At 32.0% G+C, this 24,714-nt stretch overlaps 3 protein-coding genes across 10 annotated transcripts in view; 1 reads left to right on the forward strand and 2 right to left on the reverse strand.

The window, feature by feature from the left end:
* LOC108906027 (bcl-2-related ovarian killer protein homolog A) overlaps positions 1 to 11,709 on the reverse strand; it is a 28,779-nt gene extending 17,070 nt beyond the window's left edge. For 2 of the 8 annotated variants that reach the window (XM_018709166.1, XM_018709165.1), the window contains exons 1-3: positions 6,855 to 7,145; positions 5,423 to 5,467; positions 5,132 to 5,363 (exon numbers count right to left, since the gene is read on the reverse strand). Coding sequence is in view for 2 of the 8 variants with exons in the window: in XM_018709162.1 (XP_018564678.1) it covers positions 10,144 to 10,198 (55 nt within the window). In the remaining 6 variants the exon portion in view is untranslated. Of the gene's footprint in view, positions 1 to 5,131; positions 5,364 to 5,422; positions 5,468 to 6,854; positions 7,146 to 10,143; positions 10,423 to 11,534 lie in introns of those variants that run through there. The other 6 variants (XM_018709164.1, XM_018709169.1, XM_018709163.1 and 3 more) reach the window with 5 other exon arrangements.
* A 437-nt stretch (positions 11,710 to 12,146) lies between these two features.
* On the forward strand, positions 12,147 to 18,939 carry LOC108906021 (zinc finger protein 271). Its single transcript, XM_018709155.1, has 9 exons — positions 12,147 to 12,287; positions 12,420 to 12,681; positions 12,741 to 12,976; positions 13,030 to 13,213; positions 13,268 to 13,494; positions 13,574 to 13,987; positions 15,270 to 15,636; positions 15,689 to 16,296; positions 18,694 to 18,939. Exons 1-9 carry the CDS (start codon positions 12,147 to 12,149, stop codon positions 18,937 to 18,939), a joined length of 2,685 nt encoding a protein of 894 aa, XP_018564671.1.
* LOC108906023 (ubiquitin-like-conjugating enzyme ATG3) lies at positions 18,937 to 24,444 on the reverse strand. Its single transcript, XM_018709156.1, has 5 exons — positions 24,136 to 24,444; positions 23,635 to 24,084; positions 23,442 to 23,582; positions 23,252 to 23,379; positions 18,937 to 19,257 (listed from the first exon to the last, which is right to left on the reverse strand). Exons 1-5 carry the CDS (start codon positions 24,205 to 24,207, stop codon positions 19,107 to 19,109), a joined length of 942 nt encoding a protein of 313 aa, XP_018564672.1. The 5' UTR covers positions 24,208 to 24,444; the 3' UTR covers positions 18,937 to 19,106.
* Between the last annotated feature and the right edge of the window lie 270 nt (positions 24,445 to 24,714).

A 24,714-nucleotide genomic window follows, 5' to 3' on the forward strand; every position in this document is an offset into this window, starting at 1 on the left:
AACGTACAAAGACAAACTTAAATTTCGACTTGTTATTAAATTACGTAGTTTTCATTTGTACCCTTTCAAAGAATATAACAGCTATTTAACTTGCCATTAACTGTTCGTTCTTCAACTAACAATGCCATAACTTTGTCCATAAAGAGTACTTATGCAGTTAAAGAAATAAAAGGCTTGTGATGATCGCCAAAGTGAATGTTAGGGTAGAACTATTGTTACGACAATAAAAAGTTGTTTTAAGATTAAGTAATAAAGTATGTTTTATAATTTAAACTGCAGAAAATTAAGGTATAATTTGTATGTCCTTGAAAATTTACTAAAAAGTAAATTAAAGTAAATATATAAATACAGTAAATATTTATATGTTTTTTTTTAGTACGACTGTTCAGACGGACAAAATCTAATTAGGTATCGGACAGAAAAATACATGAATTCAGATTAAACTTAATACAATTAATACAAAAAACAGCGACTTACAAACTAATTACACAACAATAGAATATTAATAATATATAAAAAAAGTATAATATAAATCTGAAATTACTTTATAATATATCGATTTATAGCGCATTAGCAGAGCAGTTAAAAATGTCAAAATATGATTGGTATAAGTCATATAATAATTAGTGCACGGTTTACAAATATGTAGGAGAATATTTAAGTACGTTTTTCTCGGAGCTGTCAAATAAAAAAATGGCGTTAGAGCAAGTTTGAACAGCTGGAATACTAAAATTAATGTTTCTTGAAATATCTCGACAATCTATCGCAGCGGACAAAAAATTTACGGGGCGTATCCTTTAAATTAAATATACGGAATAATTCCGATTACGAAATAGCCTGAGGTGGGCAAATACCATCTAGCTTAAAACTAAGATGTGAGACACTTTTTCTGATTTTTTTCCAAATTAGAAATCCTCATACTGAGGATCCCGAATAATTTTCGCGTATTCCAATTTTGGCTTGACAAATGCACTGAAAGTTAGATAAGGGTTGAAGCATTTTTAAAATACAAATTTAGAATTTGTCATAATAACACCCATAGTTAATAAGTTTGCTCAATATGACCCACGAAAATCAATTTTGTGTCAAAAATTACCTAGGGACTTCGCCCGTGTTCGGCGAAAATGGAGGCATTTTTGAGTATTCACTCATAAAAAATCATTAAAATGATGACTAATGTTTTTAATTTCTTTATTCGAATAAATAACCGTTTTTTAAGTTTTACTCGAAAATCAGTTTTTTTTTTCGAAAAATATAAGAGTGTAGTGATTTGTAAAAAATTGAAAGACGTATCCGAAAATATCATGGTTGTTACCGTAAAGCAGTGACGTACCCTCCCCTAGAGAGCCCGGTGCCCTCCTCAGAGAAAAAAAAACCGATCCAATAATATAATCTTTTTGGTAGGAGCGGGCCCCTTATTAAGGCCCACGAAAAAATCCTACCTACGCCCATGACTGAGTGGTACTTATATAAGGTTTTTGTAGATCGACCAAAATATGATACATGTGCTTTTGCATAAGTTGCAAAGAATAACTATTGTCTTCAAATATTCTTTAAGTTTATTTATTTTTATTGATTTGTGAATAGCGAATATTTGCAATTAAAATCTGATTTTTTAAATATTTCTATTTACATCGCATATTTTTTAGATTTGTCTTTTTATTACTCCGCTATTAAATTAATTATCTTATCTTTAACAACTTAATAAGTTAATGCGACATAAAATAAATCGTAACGAGTTGGTTTTCGAAGCGGTTAAAAATTTACATCACTACAATCAGATTTAATTTATTTTCTCCCCTCTCATATTTGTTAACATATTTGTACTGATTTCAAATGATTTTAGCAATCAATGTTAATTGAGGCATATAGCCTATAAAGTAGTTGTTTCGAGCAATATCAGCAGTTAGAAATCTTATTTGTGGGGTTCGATAATTTGAATTAGCTTTACATTTTTACAATAAAGTAAAAAACATATATTTCAGTCAAACTAAACAATTATCTAAATACCTATTGATATTTAAATAGAGAAAAATTTAGTAAAATTTAATTAACCCTTCCTAGAACCCCACGTCTACGCCCATGTCAACAAAATATTGTTTTACTTAAAATCCTGCATTTATTGAATATAGTACGTAAATTTAGCTCAAACATTTTGTTCTGCTACAGAATGGTCCTTGTAGTGATGACAGTTTAGTGCCCCCTCTACGATTCAAGAGGGGCGCCACTGGCAATTCTTCTCTGGAGAAAAATGCCACTAGTGACTGGGAGTCTCAGTTCAAATACAGAGTGCAAATGCCCGAAGAATCAAAGCAGATTGTAAAGACTTTCCCTGTTTCCACGGAATTTTTATTATTTGCCTCCATGTTAGGACTTTGTTTACTTGTTATAATAATTTTAATTACGATACATTTGAAGCGAAAAAATTCAGATGCTAGGCTTAATTAAAAATCTTGCCTTAAAAATTAATATAATTTAGCTTAATTAGTTTAGTTTGTTTCATTATTTCTGGTTCTAATTTACTTACATCACCCTGTATATAACAGATTTTTGTCACAATAACTTATGAAATTATTTACTAATTAATATTAATTTTTAACTGAAATGATTTTCTCTAAATATTTATATTTGTTAGGACAAATATGCACAAATAGGGCATAATTGAAAGGAATAAACTGTAATCAGACGTCATATTCTTATCTAGTATTAAGGTATCCTTAATTATATACATAGGTAGTTAATGTTATTTTTATATGTTTATTTTTTTGTAATACATGTTTATTTAATTCAATGTTGTGGTGTATTTATTATCCTGTACGTTTTGATTCAAAACAAGAGCCGGTTTGTAGCAAATGTTATTGTCATTTAAAACACATTCATTTGTTGGGTCAAGAATGCACAAACAGGGATATTCTGGTATTCTAGCTTAATTAAAACAGACATGAAATGCTTTGAACTGAAAAAACTGTTGGGTATTTATCTTCAAATTGTAATTCTTTCGACTTTATTTAATTCGAGTATAAGCAGCAAGTTATAAAATCGTCTGTAATGTTCAGGTCTGGATGATTTACTGGTCGAAATCCTTGTTGAAGTTTTCATATTTCTTACCTCAGAGGTTAAAAACAAAGAAAAACTATTGTTGTATTAAGCTGAAATAAGTATAAATGTAGAAAATGCATTTTATAGTCAGAAAATTTGTTTTTAAATATGTTTATAAAATATTTTGATACGACAGTAAGTATCTGCGTATTCTCGAATTGGGAAAAAAATTTACTTTCATTTATTGATAAAACTAGTGCCCCATTAAAAAAGATGCCGATAATATTACAATGTCCAAATCCAAAGAGTGTACTTTATATGATAAAATTTTTGTTATTTGTATTTCTGAAAAAGAAAACATAATAACAGCAATCATTTATGCTTCTCCAAAGACTGCAAAAATATGCACCTGAATTTGTGTCATCATCATATCCATAAGTTAAATTTGACATTTTTTCCAAACATTAAAAAAGTCATTTAAAAAAGTTGATATGCAAATGTTTAGTTCAAAATTTAAATACTTACCTACCTTTTATTTTTCTTTTATAATTACAGTTTTTCCATTGTAATATCTCAGAAAAGTTAGGAATTTCCACATACTCTTTTTAACCATTTCTTTTTTACTTTGGTTATAATAATAAAATACTGACAATAGACATTTTTAATAGTGACGTCACATACGCCAAATAATAAGCAATCCCATAATAGTGCACATTGTCATGAAGGATTTCTCAATATTTTTACTAGATCGATTTTCGACCTTATGTACTTTAGACATAAGTGCTAAAAAATGGCTTCTTTTTTCATGACCTTAAATATCACGATATTCTGGCAATATTAGAAATATTTACGAAGTTTCAAACCGCAAGGAGAAACTAATAGAACTATACAATTTATATTTTTAAAATAGAATATTGACTTTTATAGTAATCAGTAAATTAAAATTATATCAATGTTACTGATATAGAGGCAAGAATCTGTGGACATGCACAAATAATTTCCATAAATATATTTTTTTAGAAAACTATAATAAATCTTAAAATGTTCTATATTTCCCACACTTAATTTCTTCTGATGGAATATTCGACCACACCACTCTCAAACCAAAACAACAGTAGATATACTGGGTGTAACGTAAAGGTTGGGAATAAATTAATCGGACATTTTTCTCATATGAAGTTATGCTCTACGGGTTTTATTTTCCAAGCTACAGGGCGCTAGTTTTTCTCCAATAATTTTCGAACATTATAAGATAATGGAACGAAATTTTAGCCTTAGCTTAATTTGATAATCCCCTAGTAACAGGAAAAAGATTGACATTGTAAGTTACTCAGTGGCGTGCGTACGGATTGTTCCGTAAGGTTTTTCGAAGAAAATTGTGGTACGCTACTGGTAAAAACATGTTTTTAATATTTTTTATTTTAAACAAAATTATCCTCTTGCGTTTTATTCCTAGCTCTTAATTTTTCCGTAAATAAAACTTTTGTAAATACCATTTTTCCCACTGCTAACATTGGAAAAGAAAAATAACAAAAACATTATGAAGTATGCTTTGACTCAGCTATCGAACATGGACAAATAGGCACTGAAAAAAGACTTTTGCATTGAAAACGATATTACATTTTTTAGGACTGTAGCTTGGAAAAGAAAACCCGTAGAGCATAACTGTATATGATAAATATTTATTTTTTTAAATAAAAAATCCACCTTTTAATTTATTCCCAACCTTTACGTTACACCCTGTATGTAAACCAGAAAAAATTTACATTTTATATTTTGGCGCGGTAGTGCGATTATTAATTAATAAAATCTTATTAAATTCAAATAGAAACATCCGTTAAAAAACTTTTAAACGGTTTTGTTGTAAAAACTCATTATTTTGGCATCAGCTGTAACTCCTTTTTAAAAAATTAAAACCGATATTGGAAAACGCCCCGTCTGAATGAATTTGAAACCTACTTTGCAAAATTTATTCGTACCAGACGCATAAAAATTTAAAAAATTAAAACCGATATTGCAAAACACCCTGTCTGAGTGAATTTGAAACCCACTTTTCGAAATTTATTCGCATCAAAAATAAAAAGGTACTTACTGTGTTCCCTGAGCAGGTTCAACCCTTGTAGGGAAAACTAAACACAAACAAAACGCAATCGCACACGTTAGGCAACGCTTGCTGTGACCACGAGGCACCGCACACGGCGTACACCACAGATTTTTGCGATAATCTCGTCAAAAGGCGCTTAAATTTGAAACACAGGCTCTATGCAGATAAGTAATCACCAGTGGAATATTTCTCATCGCGCGGCAAGTCTGTTTGTGTAAGGCTACGAAAACATTATGACAGGTATTTAATATATCATTTAAATTTATGGTGGGTACGTACCTTGGAGCTTCGATAGTTCTGACATACAGGGTGTTCCCGACGCGCCTGGAAAAAATGATTGCTTAGCCCTAAGTTAACTCCTAATATTTTGTCGGACAAGATTTGACACTTTCACAATTCTTGTCCATAATTTCTGCTCTTCTAATGTAACATAAACTTTGCCTTTCGTAAACTCTTAAAAATAAAAATAAAAAATATTCAGGTCGGGTGACCTGGCAGGCCAATTTATAGCTGCATCGTGTCTAATTCATAGCCTGACAAATTGGTTACTAAAAACTACTGCACAGTTGATGGTGCACCATCATACAGAAACTATAATATTGAAGTGCGCATCTTTTAATGAACCATTAATACAAAATTGATTGGAAATGGTAATACAATTATTGCCTTTGGATTATCGTCAGTCCATTCACAACTACTGTGATATCGTAAATAGGAATGCGTTGCAAAAGTCATTATTTTCATTTTGTTTATTCCTGACCCAGTTATATATGAAAATATAGTCTAGAATCGCTATCCTGGGACAAAATTACGTGAACTCTGTTAGGCGACAGGGTCGTAATTGTTGTTCTCTTAATATTCTGTGTACCGTAGATTTTGAAATATTGTATTCAGCAGCAATTCTTCTTACATTTGTGCAACTGTTTCTTCTACATCTACAGTCCTTATAAGCCATGGAGCGCGTTCTCTAGTATGATCTCTTCTGCAATTATTAAAGATCTATGTAAAGGGTTTCTCTTTCCCTTTTTATCTCTCAATATATTCAGAACACATGTGGCGAATTTGTGGAGATTTCAAAATTATTGCTGCTAGTTTGGGACAGCATTCAGAATTTACTTACATTAGTATAGGATCTGTTAATGTCAGTCCTTTGCTAGATCTATCCAAAGTTCTGCTTCCTCAACTACACATAAAACTTGCCTATTGAAACAATTCGTCAAGGCTTTGCAAATGATGTAGAATTTCAAAGGACTTGGATGTTTAATGAACCTGAAAGAGCACTTTATGGACCATAGTGAAGAGATAATATAAAACTACAGAACACTGCCCTGAATCCATTCGTAAAAACCATTTTTTATTAACTGTATGTGCATTTTCTCTAATATAGTGGATGTTAGTGTTACAATGACTTCAGATTCACATTCAACGTGTCCGAAAATATGGTGCAAGGGTTATAGAATCCAGTATATGGGCCAGCCTATCCCACGACGTTTACAATCCTTAAGCATGTTCGCATAACCCCTTTCAATAGATTTGGGGGGTGCCAAACTGACTTCAGATTCGTGTTCAAAGGGTCCGAAAACAATAACATATTGATCAAAGACCAGAACACTTTTTTCATATACGAAAATAATTTTCAAATAACTTTAACATTCTGTATCCCGGAAAAGCAACGTTAATGAGAAAAACTATTTTACCAGAAGAAACTCACCCTCCAATTTTTTTAAGTACAAACAGGGCACTCTGTATGTATGAAAATCTAAAGCGCACCACACACGTTCAGTTTGTCTTTCGAGATGTAAACATATAAAGATCAAGGCGGTTTGGCTTGGGATAATCTTGTTAAATTCGAAGAAAAAATGCTTCTATCCTTGTCGCCACTATAACCGAGTCGCCTATATAATTAGCGTGCACTATTTACCAAACAAAATAGTCAAACACCACTTCTAATCGGCCGATTTAATGGCACTCCACGTACCCGCGCGATAAGGTTGTTTTGATAACCAAACATTAATATTCAATTTAGCTACAAGCTGAACATCGTCGCGTTTTGTCCTACGCCAAAGTTCACCGTACACAAGGCTCGGAAATCGTACTAGCAGAATATTTTATTTATTTTGATTGTGAGTTTCCAACGCGCGGAAACTTTGATATGCCGGTACCGTCGTTCCAGTCAATGCAATGTCTGTCCGAAGGCCGTCGTAGTTTCTTGTAAGATAATCGTGATCTTCAAGGCGAACATATAACCTTCGGGCGAACACAATGCCAGTTAATAGACGACGAAAGTAAAAAAAGTCTAGACTTATGGGTATTTTTTTAAATTTATGGTAGTTGTGTGGTCCACAGCTGCTTGCTTAATATTTAAGGAGTTAGGAAACGTTAGAGTGTCCCGAATTTTAACCACGCATATATAGGACGAAAAATAATGGCACAGCTATACCACGTTCTTGAGAAACAGGACGTTAAAGTTTAAAAAAAAACTTATCTAAATATCTTTTGAACACATGAAGATATTGAAGTAATGTTTTGTGTGCATATAAATACATAAAAAAACAGCATTCAATGTGAAAAAATTAAGTCTCAACCGCTCGCGTAGGTAAAAAATATACTAATTATATTTTCCTGAAAAATTATGGTAAGTTACCGAAAAATAAATATTTTTTAGACATTTTTGAAATGCAAATTTTGTTTTGAACAGAAATGATTCATTCAATGGCATCCATTGCCAATCCATTGTGTTGATTGGACTGTCGTTTGAATGTCATAGCCGTAGAAACAGGTTGCATCTCCCTTTATGATCCTTTGAATGAATGTTTCATCGTCATTGGATAATTCAAGGAGTTGCCCACAAACGTCCACACGAATTTCTTTCTGTTATTCGGTCATCCATCAAACGAGGAACAAATTTTGCTGCAAGATCTTCGGACTTTCTGAACTGGGAGTCGAAGATCTTCCTGGTCGCGAATCATCTTCAACTGACTGACGATCACTTTTAAATAGTGAAAACCATTCGTAACATTGCAAGGGCGTGATATCCGTAAGCTTCTTTCAAAAGGTGAAACCTTTGCGTGAATGTTTTCCCCAGTTTCCGGCAAAATTGTTTGTTTCATCTTTGTTCGAGAAAATCATCACTAACACTTAAACACGTTGTAGGTACTCAAATAACAATAATATCACGAAAACTAAATGAGATACCAACAATCGAAGAATATGTGGTTACAAAAGAAGTTATGCGTAATGCAATGCTGCCAATCGCAGATCTCCATTAGCGCGTAATTTAAAAAGTTCGTTTATTTTCTCAACAGACCTCGTATATTCGTACGATCATAAATTTCATAAATTTATTTGTGCCCGAGCAAATTAAAAAAATATATACCTATTTTGGATGTAGCTTATTTTGTGTGGCAGAAAAAAATAAATCGAAAATTCATTTTGACACAATGCGTTATTTTAACAACACAAAAAATGATAAAACCTTTAATATTAATTTTACGATGAGCAATGAATATTTTTTCCATGACATTTGGTGTAAACCACAATGAGTAGGTGCAAAATACAGTGTCGTAGTCAGATTTTAAATAAAAAATTCGCTAATTTTCTCAAAATTGACACCGGAAAAAAATAAATTGTAGGCTTTCATAAGTGAAAATATACTATACTATGTAGAAGGATTTTTAAAGCTCTATTTTAAAAAAATCGGTCAACATATAATTTTTTTTACAAGTGTGTTTCCAGTTGAAATACGTCACACTGTATATTAGGGTGGCCCAAAAAAAAAAACGAATATTTTTTTCGTCTCTTATGAAATATGTTAGTTTATCATGTTTTAAGAGCCCCCTTAAAATATCAGCTCAAAAAAAAATTTTTTAGAGATCGCTCAAGATTTTTAAAAATTTCCAAAATCGTCAAAAATTTAATTTTTTTTTTAATAATTTACTATTTTCTACGTTGAAAAAAATTTCGATTCTGAAAATTTTAAATTGATATTTTAATTTCTAAAGGTCACCCACAATTATTTTAACTTTCAAAGTAATGTACCTGTTTTTTCGAGCGACCTCTAAAAAATAAATATCAACGAACTAATATATTTTTTTATTGAATTTGATGAACAAAACAATAGAAATAAATCAGGACACTTAAATTTTAAAAAATTAAAAAATTATAAATATTTGATACTCAGTGCGGTAGTAAATTTTGCCTCGAGATATTTTTTAGTATCTCGTGATTTATTTCTATTTTTTTGTTCATCAAATTCAATAAAAAACTTATTAGTTCGTTGATATTTATTTTTAATAAATAATTAATTAATTATGAGTGACCTTAAGAAATTAAAATATCGATTTGAAATTTTCAGAATCGAGATTTTTTTCAACATAGAAAATGATAAAATAATGAGAAATTAAAAAAATTCAATTTTTGACGATTTTGGAAATTTAAAAAAAATTTTTTGAGCTGATTTTTTGAGGGGGCTCTTAAAACATGATAAACTAACAAATTTTCGCAAGAGACACGAAACAAAATATTCATTTTAATAATTATACAAAAATTACTACAACAGCTACGAAGACTTAGATGCATATTATATACCTAGACAATTATTGATCTATATTTAAAGAAAAGTCTGCAATCGATTCTTTTTTAATTCTGAATAAATTATTTTATTATAAAACAAAATGAGAAAGCAATAACCTAAATTATTAAATTGTCCCACACATATTTAGACCAGTCATTTAATGTTACACCCAACAGCTTGCACTTTATCATTTAAAACTACTAACTTAATTGAGGTTAATATTAGTAGAAACTTTCCATTTACGTGATCTACCTACTCCTAAAAGTGACCCCAGACCGTATCTTGAACAGGTCAATAAAAAAAAATTGGTGACAATAATTTTGAAAGTATCTTTCAACATGGAGAATGATTAATTGTTTATAATTAAATACTAATCAGTTTACTGGTTATTGACCCATAATATCAAGAAACAAGAAATATGACTCACCGTTAGATGAAGAGATAACGTTGTATAAAAAATCCACTGGGTATACACTTTTCATATTTAGACTTTCTTTACTACCATTTCGTCCATTACATATCCCACTCTAACCGTCACTTTTTACAAAAATGTTTAAAAAATCACCGCAATAGATTTACTTCAACTGTTGTTATTAAAACGCTAAATTTATCTTTTAATAAGTTCGCAGTAAGAGCGTTTGGAGTAAAACAAACCAACTTAAACGACTGTCTATTGTTTAGAAAAAAAAAACTAACGCCACGCCAACTGAGATTCGCTAAACTTGACCTCGGTGGACCAGTATCTTTTGCGTGGCGAAATCGCTGATAAAAAAAAAATTAATCGCTATATCCGGGTCTTGGAAAAACGAATAAATAATATGCATTATGTTTATTTGATTATGCAAAAATCTATCTGCGAATAACATACGGTACAGAAATATTGGCGATTATGATAAGTGCCTTTGATTAATTTCTTAATTTATTACAAACACCGTCGAACGGAATGTAGGTGGGAAACCGGTGGCTTATTTTAAATATTTAAATTAGGGCGATTGTTTTATTACATTGCTCGGTAAATATACGCGAAATTTAAAATACGTGAGCTATGCTAAACTTGAAAATCTTATACAGCGTGAGCCCGTAAACTAGGTGTACATGATAATAACGGGCGAATCAAGCAAAAAACTACATGAATTCTATAATTCATAGTACCTAAACCGAGACTGTGTGCCTTTGTTATAAAACCTTCAGAAATGATTGCAAGTCACGTAACCAGTATTACAGTATTTTTGTTTGGAACAGTTATTTTATTTCTTTCGTGTTGGCAACTAAATTTCGGGAAAATTAAAATTGTAAAATTGAGATATTATATTAAAACACAATATTCTGTTTCATCGGCTGTGATTGGCAAAATATATTAAACTTTAAAAAAATATATGTTTTGCATAAAATATAGACCTATTTAATTTTAAAAGGCATTTTTTTTCACCAATACTTATGAAGTACCTTTATCATATTTAATTTTAACAGTAGTACTAATTTTAATTATTTTCTTTTTTTCCAGAATAAGTTTATTATTTAATAAGTTTTGAAAAAATTATTTTAAACAGTCGTCTTTGAATGGAATATTCTAATTTTATTCAGTCACCCTGTAGGTACCAATATCAATAATTAAATTGAAAACAGTGGGTTTTTTATGAAAATTGATATTGTAATTCCCAACTAAAATAGCAGTATACGTTTAAAATGTACAGTGTAATAAATACTCGTAACGTGAATCAGCTGAACAAATTGTAAAACATGCAATATATCACAAAAATATCGCTGAAAAATCTACGGATTGTCAAAGCTAACCTTACAAACGTTAATATAACTTACCATGGAACTATTTCAAACCCTCTTGTTCACTCACTGTGAACGGAATACGATAAGTACAAATTATTCAGTGAAGAGCAATTAATAATAATTAATTTAACACCACTAGCAACGTAACGTTCGATAACAGCTTACGACTAACACTTGGTAAGATTTGAAACCGAAGAGAACAAACCAAGATCAAATATTCCAAGAAACGGTACGAGAAACATACCGGCGTTTACATTTATTACAGTAAAATAAGAATTACATGTACGTCTATAATTATCGCCTATTCCAGATATAGATAATTACTTTCACATTAACCAGCTCATAAAAGGTTACATTAATAATTTTCATTCATGGAAAATAAATACAATTTTAATTTTTTGAACGCGAAACGTTTTAGATAGGGTACTACAATAATATAAAAGCTATAGGTAAATTTCCCGGGACATTAAATCGATACGTGCAATCGGCAGGATCTCTTAGCGGGCTAAAAAAATTTGGCTGCTTAATTTGAAATTCGTATTGTTGGCGGCTAGTCACGTGGCCTATCTGCCATGCGATTGGCCGGTGGTCTACAGCTGGTTTTGAAACGACGTCAAATCCTGACATTGACAAGAAAAAAACAAAATGGAACCGACAAAGTTATTGTGCGATTCCATTTACTGTAGGTTATGCGCCGAGGAAAATAGTAATGGGACATACTTATTTTCTAGCGAAGAAAATTCTGATAATTTAAGTCTACTTGTAAATAGATATTTGCCACTGAAGGTAGGAAGGTGATACGTTTTAGTATTTAACTTGATTACCTCTGTAGATGCTTAGTAAAACCATAGTGGGAAATTCAAATTATTGCACACCTGACACCTCTTGACATTTTGCAATAAACAGAAATAATTTTAGATTGAAAACGATGGAAAGTACCCCAGAACAATCTGCCCCGGTTGCAACATCCAACTGGAAGCTACGAAATCCTTCATGGACCTTATCGTTGAAGGCCAAGTGAAGCTTAGGGAGCACTATCGAGCCCAGCAAGAAATTTTACACAGAGAAGAGAAACAAAGACAAAAACTAGAAGAAGTATTGCACACAGTGAATCCCAATAGCACAGTTGAGACATACACCATTCATTCTGACGAAACAGGTGAAAAGTTCCTGATACAGAGTAAGTACATAAATATTTATTGCAGTATTTATTATTTAATCATTTTAAATATCTTGTAGTATTCTCCGATGGGCCGTTGTTCCCTCCGGAGCACGAATTGTCTTTACGTGCTGATGGTTTGGAAAAACCGAGGCGAAAGAGGGGTAGACCTCCTAAACAAATTACGGAAGAAGTGGAAATGGAAATAAAAACAGAGTCTGAAGCTATTCAGCAAGAGGAGGAGAGTGAAACTGATGCTGACGGTAGAAAGCGGAGAAAAATTAGGGCTCCTTCGAGGTATCAAGGAATAGTTCAGGTAAGGTATTGTAAATTCATCTCCATTTCCAAATTTTTAACGTGTTATTTTAGGGAAAAGAACTGGACAAAGTGTTTAAAGAGGAAGGTCTTATAGAGGACGATGATGAAATAGAAATTAAAGACATTGAAGTGAACGCTGATGCCGAAGAAGTAATCGGAAGGACAGAAACGGAGAACGGGGAAGATTTAGGGGAGCCCGTGTTTATAAATCGGCCAAAGTTTAGGATACGAGCCGGTAAGTATTTTATCATGGACAAAAATTATGTAAATATTACCATGTTGTATTTAGGTTACGGGAACAAAAGACGTGGAACAAAACGATACCAGTGCGAGATTTGTAAAAAAGAATTCTTGCACTGTGGTCGTTACGAATTACATAAAAAGTCTCACAAAGTCAAGTACGTTTGCCAAGAAGCTGATTGTAACGTAGAAAATGAGATTAAAGATGCGGTCGATCAACACCAATTAGAAACGGGACATAGTGGCGTGTCGGCTGTTGAAATGGTTGAATCTGCGGTAAGCAAAAAACGTTTCTAAAATAATGCTGACTTTATTCGATTCAGGTTGTATCTTTCTTTTTTTTTCTGTTAAATAGGGAGGCACCCTTCAGTTACCGGAAAGTGCCGAGAGCGTGGCGAACTTAACTGAAACAACATCTCCGAAGGCCACCGAGTCGCAGTATAAATGCGACGATTGCAGCAAAACCTTCATCTGCAAGCAGAACCTGGATGTCCATAAACGTGCCGTCCACAACCAGGAGAAGCCGTTCTCTTGCCAGAAGTGCGATAAGAAGTTTTCGTACTCAAACAGTTTGAAGTTGCACATGTTGAAGCACGACAAGGAGGTGGAGCATAATTCTGACAACTCTGTCCTCAAGGAATACCCATGCGAACAGTGTGGGAAGGTGTTGCAGCATCCTAGTAGTTTGATTTACCACCGAGAGACGGAGCATAGCAACGGCAGGCGGTTCGTGTGCAATAAGTGCAATAAAAGCTTTAAACATAGGCAGGTACGTGTATCTTTTGTAACGTCTCATTCTCTGCTTCACAAAGGGTTCGCTCTATATGGACAGTTTTGTCATTTCCTGTTGTTTTTATTGTTTCTCAAACTACGCTCTCTTCCCAAATTGTTGATCAGCAGTAATTGAGGTAAATTGTCAGTTAATTGGAAAGTGATGAAGTTATTGTAACTTTCGGTAATTTATACAGTGTTATTTATTATCTTGTGTGTAATTTATGTTTATCGTACATGAATATCATGACGTTACTAAGCGAATGCGACTTATGAAGCACAATGTATTTATGGTAACTGCCCCTTCTATGTTGATATCCGATGTTATTGACACTGAGATTCACGAACTAAACACAGTGCTTTAACGAAATAGTAACAAATGCTTTTTATTTCAAGTCTATCAAATTTAATAAGTATTTTTATTTGGTTTTTGTTTTGTACATTTTATGAAACAGCAAAATTAATTACTTTAAAATGTAAATTTCACTTACAATAATTAGTAACATATGTCTATCCACATACTAATGTTATTTAATGTTTAATAAATCATATAAAAAATACTAATTTTCTAAAAAGAGTTCAACATATTTTTAATGTTTGGCGCTTCATCATTTTTTTTTTATTTAATAGAAAAGTTATTCGTCGTCTTTAAGAATTAATTAAATAATTAAAAGGTTTACCCTTAAAAAGGCAGCAGTAAAGGAGACTTGACGTCCTGCCAGAGGGTGTTTGACTCCCCAATAATGGGGACATTCCATGAAAATCGGGACAGTTGGCTCTACATGTCCATAGATAATCTTTTAAATAAACCATTTTGTTTTTTCTATCCAAAAAAAAATTTTTGAATTCTTACAAATACAATGTTGTAAAGAAAATATCAAAAATCAAATGTTTCACCATAATACAAATGTTGTCTTGCTTCACCATAAATTAAAACGATATCCATCAACTCCGAGTTGCTTTACATGCAAGCCATTTTTGACATTAACTACTAAAAAAAAAACTATTGTAAACACTATCATAATGACAATTGTAAAATCGGATTTCACTATTCGCAGTCACTGAGACCACGTGGCTCTCTACGCGTGTTGCGAATGATGCTAGAGACTACAGTTGTCCAGTGATACAATGCTTGAAAGTACTACAACTATAAGCATTTTACACAAATTTTTTTACCATATTGACTCCATTTCTCATGCCGCAGCTATTCTCAAATTTTTTTAGATAAGTCGTGAATCACTCTATATATGGTTTTTCTCTTTGTGACACTATTGTTACAGTTACTACAGCGACACCAGCTGGTCCACTCCGACGAACGTCCGTTCCGCTGCAGCCAGTGCCCGGCTCAGTTCAAAACCAACGCCAACCTCGTCAACCACGAAGCCGTACATTCGGGCGAGAAAAAATTTGTCTGCAACAAATGCGGCCAGAGGTTCGCCCACAGGACGTCCCTCACGCTCCATCAACGCTGGCACGAGGGCTACAAGCCTTACAGCTGCGACGTGTGTCATAAGTCTTTCTCGCAGAAGGGAAACCTGGCGGAGCACAAGAGGATTCACACGGGCGAGAAGCCGTACTGTTGCGACCACTGCGGGAGGTCTTTCACCACTTCGTCCCAGTTCAATTTGCACCGGAAGAGACATACAGGTGGGTTCGAAGGCGTAACGTAACTATTGTTTGTTATACCGAACGTTTTTAGGTGAAAAGCCGTGGTCTTGCAACTACTGCTCCAAATCCTTCCTGCACAAAGACACGTACAAAACGCACGTCCGTCGCCACCTCAACGACCGTCCCTTCATCTGCAGGGAATGCCCCAGAGCCTTCACCGAAGCCTGGGCTCTTAAGAGACACGAACGCACTCACTCCGGCATCAAACCATATGTTTGCGAATTTTGCGGAAAAACCTTTGCCGATAGCTCCAACAAAACCAAGCACATGCGAATCCATTGCGCCGGTCGTTCCCAAAGCGATATCAAGTTCCCGAATATGGTCACGGCGAACGTGAAGTATATACTCAGCGACAACCTTCTGAATCCGATCTACGGCGAGCAGTTCGATTTGAAGGATCCTCCGCCTTTATTGGATATTCTCGATAATACGGACAAATCCAAGTTACAAGCGACGTCGGATCTACATCTGACGCAGTTGGTGGATCAGCAGGGCAATCCTATCAGTATTACGACGCAGGACGGGCAGATGGTGCCGGTGGTGACTGGGGCGAACGACGAGGCCAGTATCCAGGGGTTGTTGCCGGACGGGACGTTGGTCCCCATCGAGCTGGCGGCCATACAAGAGAAAGACTTAGAGGTATGTTTGTGATAAGTTACACTCCCTATCATCAAATATTTATTTATATTTATTCTTTTTGATAAAGCAGTTCTCTGCATATTTATTTACTTGATAGTTGCAACTAATAGACTATTTGTTTAAATTTAATAACACAGTTTTTAATCATTATTTATTTACATTTAATATACTTATAGTTGCGATTAATAGACTATTTGTTTGGATTTAATAAATAACTTATAAGTAAATTTATTTTACCATACACAATTTTGAATCATTAAAATATTTACTTACATTTAAAATACTTGATAGTTGCAACTAATAGATTTATTCTAATTTAATAACGTAAGTAAAATTACACCTACTGTAATGAAATAGGTAATTATTTATTTTAATAATATAGTTTTTAATCATTAATATATAATTTATTTACGTTTAAAATACTTATAGTTGCGATTAATAGACTATTTATTTGGCTTGATCTGTTTGGATTTAATAACTTTATAAACAAAACTTACAATCTCCTATAATGAAATATCTGTTTTGATAACACAATTTTTAATAATTAAAATATGTACTTATATTTAAAATATTTGATAGTTGCAACTAATAGACTATTTGTTTAAATTTAATAACACAGTTTTTAATCATTATTTATTTACATTTAATATACTTATAGTTGCGATTAATAGACTATTTGTTTGGATTTAATAAATAACTTATAAGTAAATTTATTTTACCATACACAATTTTGAATCATTAAAATATTTACTTACATTTAAAATACTTGATAGTTGCAACTAATAGATTTATTCTAATTTAATAACGTAAGTAAAATTACACCTACTGTAATGAAATAGGTAATTATTTATTTTAATAATATAGTTTTTAATCATTAATATATAATTTATTTACGTTTAAAATACTTATAGTTGCGATTAATAGACTATTTATTTGGCTTGATCTGTTTGGATTTAATAACTTTATAAAGAAAACTTACATCTTCTAGAATGAAACATCCGTTTTGATAACACAATTTTTAATAATTAAAATATTATTTACTTACATTTAAAATACTCGTTAGTTGCAACTAATAGATTTATTCGAATTTAATAATGTAAGTAAAATTACACCCACTGTAACGAAAGAGGTAATTATTTATTTGAATAACATAGTTTTTAATCATTAATATATTATTTATTTAAAATACTCAATAGTTGCAACTAATATATTTATTCGAATTTAATCATGTAAATAAAATTACACCTACTGTAATGAAGGAGGTAATTATTTATTTGAATAACATAGTTTTTAATCATTAATATATTATTTATTTACGTTTAAAATACTTAATAATTGCGATTAATAAACCATTTATTTGGATTTAATAACTTTACAAGTAAATTTATTTCCTCTGTAATGACATATATTTGTTTTTATTAGTTTTCATCCATTAACATTTATATATTTGTTTTTAAAATACTTGAACATTATAATTAATACTATATATCTGGATTTAATAACTTTATAAACAAAACTTACAGTCTCCTATAATGATGATTGATAACACAATTTTTAATAATTAAAATATGTACTTATATTTAAAATATTTGATAGTTGCAACTAATAGATTTATTTGAATTTAATAAATAAAATTACACCTACTGTAATGAAATAGGTAATTATTTATTTTTAATAACACAATTTTTTTGTCATTAATATATTATTTATTTACTTTTAAAACACTTAATAGTTACAATTAATAGACTGTTTATTTGGATTTATTTCCTCTGCAACTAGATGTATCTACATTTAAAATATTTGATAGTTGCAACTAATAGATTTATTTAAATTTAATAAGTAAAATTATACTTACTGTAATGAAATAGGAAATTATTTATTTATACACAGTTTTCTGTCATTAATATATTATTTATTTACTTTTAAAATATTTAATAGTTACAATTAATAGACTATTTATTTGGATCTAATATCTTTATAAGTACAATTTATTTCCTCTGCAATGAAATAAATATTTATTTTAATAACAGCTTTTAATCATTAATATATTATTTATTTACTTTTAAAGTACTTGATAGTAGCAATTAATAAACAATTTATTTAAATTTAAGTACTTGATAAATAATCTTTCTGCTCCTATTACGAAATAGATATTTATCTAATTTAACAACGCAATTTTTAATTATCACTATAATATTGATTTGCTTTTAAAATACTTAATATTTGCAATTAATAGACTGTTAGTTTGGATTTATTGATTTTATTTCACATGAATATTTTGCGAAAATATTTTACAGTAACGTTTATAGCTGCGTAAAACAGTAACGTTTGCCATAAAAGTTTGTTTCTACTCGAATACCAAGACGATTCATTTTTACGAGTCTGGGCGGTTTCTAGGGTGTGTCTCAGGAGGAAAACGCCGCGTTGCTCAACCAGGAGATCCAGGACGAGATCGACATCCTGAAGGAGCAGGAGGAGATAATAAAAGACAGGTCAAAGCTGGAGGGGAACATCCAGTTCATAACGGGCGACGACGGCCAGGACGTCTGCCTGGTGACGTACGCCATGGACGACAACAGCGCCATCAACCCGGAGATCGGCATCGACACGTTCCTCATCCACAGCATAAAAAAGAACGAGTAGAATTTAAAGCGTTTCTTTATTATCTAAGTAAAATATAAAATGATCTTTAAAATATAAAAAAGATATACAATATATATAACGTTCAAGCTTAACACAATATCAGTAACAAAGCGGATGTACGACGAGTAAGTAACACAGTTCTTTTTCTCTCCCGAGCGTGCGTAGATCTACATGGTGAAATTTTGAGTGTAGTCGTATTCAATGGTGGGGATAACGGACTGCATGAACTTGAGGAATATTATTAGGTACATGTGGACGCCCAGCTCGCCGCCGCCTTCCATCACCGTCTCGATGATGTTCTTCATCACTTCGGCATGCCTGTAAATATTAATTTTTTACCATAAATCGACCACAAATAGTTTTAAAATATTTGAAAATTATATCGTTACGGATTTCGTTGCGAGATGCTCTAAAACGTAGATTATATTTAAGATCATAGACAAAATTCTCAAAAACAAATGAAAAATTGATTAAGCGGGCTCTATAACAAATAGGCAACCAGCATAACATTTTTATTGATTTTATTGCACAATTTGTCTAAATATGAATTAATGCACAAATAACAGACTTTCCCCCATTTTAACGCAGATTTCCTATAGAATGGACTTAGTTTGAAACTCAAATTACTGTTTGTTGTAAAGAAATTAGTAATTTACGATGCTCAAAAGCAGCAAATTACAAATTTCTTAGCAACAAAAAGTTATTTGAGTTTCAAACTAACTCCATTTTATAGAAAATCTGCGTTAGAATGGAGGAAAGTCTGTTATTTGTGCATTGATTCATAGTTAGACAAAGTGAGTAATAAAATCTATAAAAATGTATTAGACCGGGGCGGGATCTGTTGAAACATCGCATTTCTTGGATGTAGGAGGGGGCAAGTTAATTTTTGCTGGAATACCTTCAGTACAACTCACATAATAAAAGTGTAGATTCCTAGATCTGGGCGAGGTCCGCAACATTTTCAAAATTGCAAAAATGGTTTCAAAAATTTAAAAAAAATTCATAATTTATTTAAGTTTTTTACTTATATCTTGGAAGAATATTGAGCAAGAAAAATGTTTTAAAATTGAATTTTGCACAAAATGTTTAAATTTATTAACGTTGCAAAATAGCAATAATTGATGAAAAAAAGACAAAAGTTTTTTGGATAATTTTTTTAAACGTTTTAATTGCTAAGAGGACACTCTAATTTTGGTAAAAAAAACTTTAGAGTATAATAAAACAACACACCAAATTGCATTAAAATCGGTTTGAGTTTTCGCAAAATAATTTTTTGAAAAAATTTTGAAAAAAATTATTGAATTTTCAAAATTTTGCAGTCTCAAATAAAGCATCTAGATACTTGAAAAATTTTTCACATAGAAAAGACCGATCAATTTTTCAAATGGTTTTTGAAAAATTGAAATCGGTTGATTAAAAAATTATATAGTACTTGGAAAGACGCTTTTTTTTTTTTTAAAAGTTAAATTCGTTTATTGGTTCTCGAGATATAAGCGGTCAAACTTCATCGGCATTTACCGTTAATTTATAAACAATTTAGCAATAATCTTTGATCCAGTGGCTTAGTTTTTCCGAGTTTAAGCTGGAAAAAATTTTCATACCCATAAGTTATCGGCAACATAGATAAATCAGCGGAAAAGCTGTTGCTCGCAAGAGCGAAGAGTGACTCAAAACACGAAAAGTGGGGGAGGGGGCTTTTCGAGTACTTTAAAATTATAATTTTTGAAAAAAACTAAATTGCAAATTGATAAATGTGATCTAATTGTTCAAAAATAAAAAAAAAATTCCAGTGGCCGTCCTAATCAACCGATTTCAATTTTTCAAAAACCATTTGAAAGGCTGACCATTCTTTTCTATGTGAAAAAATTTTCAAGTATCTAGATGCTTTATTTGAGGTTGCTTGAAAATTCGAAAATTTATTTTCAAAACTTTCAAAAAATGTTTTTACGGAAACTATCTAACCGATTTTAATGAAATTTGGTGTGTTTTTTTATTATACTCTAAAGCTTTCTTTTTACCAAAATTGGCAATTAAAACATTTTCCAAAAATTATCCAAGAAACTTGATTTTTTTGCCTTTTTTTCAACAATTATTGCTATTTTGCAACATCGGTAATAAATTTAAACATTTTTAACTTACAGTATATTGTACAAAATTCAATTCTAAAACTTTTTCCCTTAGAGAAAATTGTAATTTGCCGCATTTGAGCAAGCGGAATTGTAAATTATAAATTTCTTTACACCAAAAAGTTACTTGAGTTTCAAACTAAGTCCATATTATTGAAAATCTGTGTTAAAATGGGGGAAAGTCTGTTATTTGTGCATTGATTCATATTTAGACAAACTGTGTAATAGAATCTATAAAAATTTATTGCTGGTTGTCTATTTGCTATAGAGCCCTCTTAAAATTGAAGTTTATACAACTTGTAAGTTTACAAAGATTGCAAATGAAGTTACACAAAAAAATCGTATCCAACGAGATTATATATAATGTGAGCTAATTTTACCACTTTTGAAGGGTTTTTCTTGAAGGACGAGACATCTTCGTTTGTTTAAGATGGCGATTTTTTTATGTTTGGTCATTTCTTTCAGAAATCAAATAACTTTATTTATTTATGAAAATTTTATGCAATTTTAAAAAATTCTAAAATACAGTGTCAAATGGGTTTGTAAAAAAATATATGGGAGCTTAGAAAAGTTAATGGACTCATGTATGATTTGAATTTATTTTCAGTTATCATAGCCTACTATATATATTTTTTTTTTGGACAAGTTCTGTACTCTCAAAATAGTTTCTACCAAATTTTGAGAAAACAAGCTGTAAACACATACACACAAAATTGAACCATACATAATCTTAAGTTCAATTTTAGTAGTGAAAATTTTATTTATTTAATTTATTTATTAATCCACAAATTTTCCCCGTTTAGGGAGAACGAAAATGATAAAACCTTTGACATGAATTTCACAATGAGCAAGCAATATTTTTTTCTCGAAATTCGGTGTGATCATAAATAAAAAATTCTATAATTTTGATAAAATTTGAGACTTAAAAAAATAGTCTCTGGCTAGAAAACAGAAAATTATAGGAAAATATAGTGAAATAGCGAAAAAAATGAATAAAAAATCTAAAAATGAAAAAAATTTCACAAATATATTATTCAACCACAAAAAATTACCTAAAATGAACAATATCCTGTATATCTCTTAAACAAGCTGTGGTTTGCATATACATTTTCCTTAAAAATCAAGCCGTGACATTTTATCTACTACAGGGACCCCCCCACCCCCTAAGTATTGTAATTGACCGGCCACCCTTACTCACAAATCCGTTTACGTTCAATATTTGTAAAGTTGTTAAAGCCAATACGAAAACAACACATTTTTAAATTAAACATGTATGTTTTATCTCTCATTGAATTGTTCTACATATTGTTATAAAAGTTTTTATATATACAGGGTATAGCTAAAGTACCAGAACGGCAGAATAACTCGTCGGGAAAGTATTTTAGAAAAAAATGTTAAATACAAAAGTTTCAGGATTTCTCCCTGGCTATCCGATGGTTAACTTGACATTGAAGATCATTTTAAGGTCAAATGTGATTTTCCAAATGACTCCAGAAATGATAAGGGCGGAAAATTTTAGGCTCAGATATGACCTTGAGTGACCCATCCCTTTTGACCTTGGGGGCCCCCACAAGGTCAAACTAACAGAAGTACAGGAACAGCAGAATAATTCGGCGGGAGAGCATTTTAGAGAAAAATGTTAAAGTTTCAGGATTTCTCCTTGGCTATCCGATGGAGACCTTGAAGATCATTTCAAGGTCAACATCTTTCTCTAAAATGCTCTTCCGCCGAGTTATTCTGCCGTTCCTGTACTTTTGCTAGTTTGACCTTGTGGGGGCCTCAAGGTCAAAAGGAAGGGGTCACTCAAGGTCATATCTGGACGTAAAATTTTTCGCTCTTCATTTCTGGGGTCAAAAGTTAAGGGCCCCATTTGGAAAATCACATTTGACCTTGAAATGACCTTCAAGGTCAATGTCAAGGTCACCATCGGATAGCCAGGGAGAAATCCTTTTGTATTTAACATTCTTCTCTAAAATGCTCTCCCCTCGAGTTTTTCTGCCATTCCGGTACTTCTGCTATACCTTGTATTTCGATTGTTTATTAATGTACATATGTATAGTTAGAATATATTTATTAATAAAGTTTTTTACACTAGTCTGTGTTTCGAATCGTCAACATGACCACAGTAACGTAAAAACAAATTGAATACCAAAAACCTTTTTTCGTTTAATCTGAATACATATTACCTGCAAGGGTGTACCGACGCCATTTTTGGTACGCTGAGATGCGGATGAGTTTCCATCGTAACGGTCTTCATCACATAGTCCTTATTAACATCCTGGTAGAACTCATCTTCAGTTAGTGGCTGATGTTTCTATAAAACGTCCAACAAAATTTGAAGAAAATTAATAAGAAAACTTCGTAGGAAATCGTTACCTCATTATAACCCGTTAACCACAATCTAGGCGTTTGGTAATATTTGTCGTAAGTAATGTGCAAATCGTACGTTCTTGTATGCACTATTTCGCCGTCTTCCCCGTTCTTCGTTGCCTCGACAGACTTAACCACCTTAGCTACCTAAACGTTTGATCGTTACGATTCTAAAGATATGTATTTGGAAATGACGTACCTGTTCATCTTCTAACATTCCGCTCTCTTCAAACTCCTCCATATCCGCGGCCTCTTCCTCGTCGTCTTCCTCCTCGTCCCCATCCTTTTCATCATTCTTAAGAGCAGCCTCTTCCATACTCTCCCCTTTAGCGTTCTCTAACGTCATCTCCGACACTTTATCTTCCACCGAAATATCTTTATCGTAGTGATGAGTATCGATCCAGCCGTTATCGGCATCATCAGATTCAATGATCTTCTCTAATTCCTGTGAGTATTCCATCTGTTCGCACCTCCTCGGACACGGTACATTTCGAGTGATTAAGAACTGCTTGTCTTTTGGCAAGTACGGTTTGGCTTTGGATTCATCGCCTGCTGCCCATTGCCAAGTGGGGCAATGGTGCACCAAGTGGTCGCCCGCTGCTACGAACTCTTCCGGGGTTAAAACGCCGGTTTCTTTGAACTTTGACTCCTTCAAACGGTGTTATATTATTCAGCGGACAAAGAAAAGTGCTTTACTTACCTTCAAAACAGGCGTCAAGTATTCTCCTACCGCTAGAGCGGTTCCTTTAACGCTGTTTATTACGTGCTGCATGTTTCACGTTTCACGACGAATTTATGTCCGGTCTACTGGGTTTTTATATTGCCATAGTGCTGATATGACAAGAGTGCCGCAGTTATCGATTTTTTTATAAATACCTAATAGAAGTGGTTAGTTTTTGACAGATAACAGCTGATAATGATAACACTTCAATGCCATACTCTGGATTAAAGAACAGAGGAATTCTTCTTTAAAGTAGTTATATTGTACGTTCATTTTCATTATTCAAGTAAAATAAATAATAAAACAGAAAGAAAAAATATTGATTTACTTGAAATAAAAATGTTTAATGTTATAAAATTAGAAAACTAGGATTAAAAATACGTACTTCTCTTTAAAAGCGTAAGATGTCGCTACCACAGAAAATCAATTCAAGATTTTCTTACACATAGAATAAAAAGATCAAATAGAATAATTTGTAGGTGAAGTACCGAATATAGTACGTACTGAATGATTGTATTTTGATGTAAATGAATTCGTATTAACCCAAAATTTTTAACT

This window comes from Anoplophora glabripennis, unplaced genomic scaffold, assembly GCF_000390285.2.
Source record: "Anoplophora glabripennis isolate ALB-LARVAE unplaced genomic scaffold, Agla_2.0 scaffold188, whole genome shotgun sequence".
Lineage (NCBI taxonomy): Eukaryota > Metazoa > Arthropoda > Insecta > Coleoptera > Cerambycidae > Anoplophora > Anoplophora glabripennis.